This window comes from Streptopelia decaocto (genome assembly GCF_964273445.1).
Source record: "Streptopelia decaocto genome assembly, chromosome: 3".
Classification (NCBI taxonomy): domain Eukaryota; kingdom Metazoa; phylum Chordata; class Aves; order Columbiformes; family Columbidae; genus Streptopelia; species Streptopelia decaocto.
In genome coordinates, this window is record NC_138656.1 from 65,238,657 (window position 1) to 65,242,538 (window position 3,882).

Sequence of the window (3,882 nt, forward strand, 5' to 3'; positions counted from 1 at the left end):
CATACTGTGAAGCATGTTGTTTCCTCAATGTGTTTCCTGAGCAGAGACAGCGTATTTCATAACCTGTGCTTCACTCGTGGCCATAAATACAGCCAGAATGGTACTCAGGGGTTTGGTTTGTCCTCCGAGCAGTGGAGATTTTCATCTCTGCTGTGTCATAGAAGAACTAGAACAAGAATTTAAGTAAAATTGGAAAGGAATCTGTCATTTCTATGCTTCAATAAATTTAGCAACAGGGATACTCTTTCACTAGATGCACGTTGTAGATGTAAATTGTATCCTCTTCTGTCTGTGAAACTGAAATTATTCTCTCCCCCAGTAGAAAAGGTGACATGATCACTGTGAAAAACACATAGTTACATGATCTATTTTTTCTGGTTTTTATTAACTCAACATTGTCTCCTACAAATACGATTTGTCGTTCACCAGAAGATTTGAAATGTAGACTTAAGTTACACATAGTTATAAAAAGCATAAAACAGCACACACGGTACCACTGTTTAGACCAGAAAACATTGTGTTGTCCCACAGATAAGAGCGCTATTCAAGCTCAGCTCTGTCGCCTTCTGCCGCAGGGATCCAGTCTTCAAAGCTGCAGATGCTTCTGCTTCTTTCCTCTCAGCTTGTGAAGCCCTGCCGGCTTTTCTCTGGTGTTTCTCACCTGCCTCTGTTGCACAGACCACGGAACCACATGGCAATCCCATCCTGCTCCATCAAAGGTTATAAAACCTGGGATTCCTACTGGCTCTTCAGAAACGTTTTCCTCCTTCTGTTAATATTTATGTACAATATATGAAGGGATACAATTTGTGTCTTTGATTTAGACATATCTCTTGCCTCAAACAATAACTTGAAAAATATTTTACAAAGAAAAAAGAACATTGTTCATCTGAATGTCATTCATTATTATATTGCTATATTTTATACCCTATTATTAATATATACAAAATTTCTTAATTGCCTTTTACAGATGCATGGAAGCATATAATATAACAGTTTTAAAGGATCCCATTTTTAGATTTCTTTTTCTTGGCTCATGTCAATCTCTTTAATAAACTATGGTTGCTTGGAGAATATAGGAAGTATGTGGAATGTTGTTTAAAGTTTAATAATAACTGGTAGCATTGTCCATTTGCGGCCTGAACGGTTGGAGCACCTGTCAGGGCGATCTGGTAGAGATAGCAGCATCATAAGACTTAAACAATTATGGAGAGCTGTTAATGTGCAGTGTCGATGGGTGCCAGGTTCTGTTCTTTATTTGGGGCTTTTCTTTTCTTCAGCTGCGTTTTGTTGTTGTTTTCCCTCTGTTCTCGGTTTTGTCTTCGGGCTGCTCGCCCTTTGTTTTCCTGTCTTGTCTCCTTGCTTTCGTCTTTGTTGGACTTTTTTCTTTTCTCCTCCCTATTTTTTTTCCCTGAAATAAAAATGATGGCACATTAGAAGACTTACTCAGGCTGATGCAATTTGTGACTGTAAAGCCAATTCTGGATTTGCACCTCCCATTAGAAGCTGGACACTAATTCTAGTGTTTGGACGTCTCCAGCTCTTCATCAAACTACTAAATTCGGCCACTGGACTAGCACCTCCCATCAGTCTGACTCTAAGCAAAGAGCTGAGAACTCCCTGGGGAGTCCCAGTGCTTTAGAGCTGGTATAAATATCTCACATACTCATAGCCTCTCTCCCTCAGCCAGGGGGACAGCTCCATGTACTCCACTAAAACACAGCTGGTTTGGGGACATCTATGGCTGAAGCCAGGTAGCATTAGCTATTGACTGGTCTAAATTTATCTTGAGTGAGGACCCAGAGCATATAGTGAGAGGATATTAGCCGTCCTGTCACTCCCCTTCACTGCCAATGCTCAGCATCTACGTCTTTTAAAAATCCTCCTCCCCTCCCTTAACCCCACCACACCCACATCCCAGAGAATTCTTGGTATTACAACATGAATCCCACCACCAAGTGTCAGCTCCAGCATAGGTGTGTGACCCTTTACAGACTAAAAGGTGGTGTTCCAAGTCTCAAGTCCAGCTTTGGACCATTGTTATAAAATTAGGTATTCAAGTGCTTTATTGCTTTAAATACTTCTGAAGGTAAGATGTTGATTTTGTTGCTGCTACAGACCTCTCCCATAAAGCTTCCTGTCTCCTTAGGATCATTAAAACTTTGTGTATTGCCTGTGGATAATATGGTATAATGCATTTATGCTTGAACATAAGGAAGAAATTTTTTATTCTGATCTTGGTGAGACGATGAAACAGGCTGCCCAGAGAAGTTGTGGATTCCTCATCACTGGAGGTGTTCAAGGTCAGGCTGAATGGGGCTTTGAGCAACCTGATCTAGTGAAAGATGTCCCTGCCCATGGCATGGGACAGCTGGACTAGATGGTTTTCAAAGGTCCCTTCCAACCCAAACAATTCTAGGATTCTGTTCATTCTATTTGCTTTACAAGCCAGTGCAGTATGACATGTATGTACACACAAGCCTAAAACAGATTAGATTTTTTCTGTGTGAAACTGGTTCATCTGCTGAGCTATGCAGCTGAAATTCACCTGTGCTTAGATGAATCACAATGATGTCTTCAAAAGCAGCCTTGCTTGAGACTTCCGTGGTACAATGTCATAATGACCTGTATGCCTCCTCACTCAGAGAAATGTATGGACAAGTATCGAAAAACATCTGGCCAAATTCTGTTTTATGATGTCCTCGTAACAATATTGCTGAAAGTAATCTGTCCTTCTTTGTTACAGCAAAAACACTTTTTGCTTTTAAATATCAGCAGGGATAATCCAGGCTTTCCTACACCAGTTCTGGGGGAATTACACAAACCTGGCAATAGCTCTTGCTGTTGAGGGTGCTGAATGCAGGGAATTGTGCCCATTCTGGACACAAAACCAGAGCTGGGAGTTTTTTGGTGCCTCGATGGGCTCTGTGGGGGTAGTTCACAGTGGGCGTGTAGGTGCAGGGACAGTGCCTTTGTTCTGAGAACAGGCAACCATCCAAGGAGAGTAGGCCAGATAAAGAGAGAGAGATTCAGAGGAGGTGAAAAGAAGGCAGAAAGTGAGGAGTAAGACTAGGATGAGAGGATATGCTGTATCCTCTTCTTGTTCTGTAGCTCTATGGGCTTATTTTACAGCTGCTCTATTCCTCACCATCACTGTCTGGGATCAGAGAGCAAGGGAAGCTTTAGATACACATTAAGTCAAGCAGGAGCAAACATCTGCCTTCCTCATCTGCTGTTTCTGAAACATGCAATAAGGCTTTAAATGTAAAATGACTTCTCAAATTTTAAATAACCAGTCAGAGATTACCCTGATATATGCCCACAAAGCTGCAGAATCCATCTATGAATTTGGCAATGGCATCTGAGATGCACAGAGTTGAGCAGGGGAGACCTTCAGAATGGACATGTGAGGCTCAACAAGAGCAACCACAGCTGGGAGAGCTCCATGCAAAAGTGAGCCTGCATCTTACCCAGCTGTAATGCTGTCTCTTACTAATGGGTAAATGACAGTATAGAATTTCCTTCCAGTGGTTTGTAAATACAGTTGGCCCAAGATGAAATGTTATTTGAATGGAAACTGTCCAGACATTCAGTGTTTGACATTGTTCACTTGGTGATTAGCCAAAATCCTTCAGCTGTGACTTCCTAGCCACAATTCTTTAAGTATGCTAGAATGACATTTAATGGTTTCCCTTTCAGTCACGGATCAAGATGTATGCATTTATATGTATCTGTGTGAATATACTAAGAATACACTGTCTAGCTAGAGACTTATCTAGGCATGGCTTTACTGTTTCTGTTTTAATCAGACTGATATCGTTATAAAGGACAAGCAAAACTGTTCTCTGGAAGTACTTAAAACTCAGTCCTAATTCTCTTCTA

At 41.2% G+C, this 3,882-nt stretch overlaps 1 protein-coding gene across 2 annotated transcripts in view; it reads right to left on the reverse strand.

Moving 5' to 3' along the window:
• Positions 1–366: 366 nt before the first annotated feature.
• Positions 367–3,882, reverse strand: part of RSPO3 (R-spondin 3) — a 64,320-nt gene continuing 60,804 nt past the window's right edge. For both annotated transcript variants that reach the window (XM_082047180.1, XM_082047181.1), the window contains one exon: positions 367–1,411. In XM_082047180.1, coding sequence (XP_081903306.1) covers positions 1,218–1,411 — 194 coding nt within the window. In that variant the 3' untranslated portion in view covers positions 367–1,217. The remainder of the gene's footprint in view (positions 1,412–3,882) is intronic.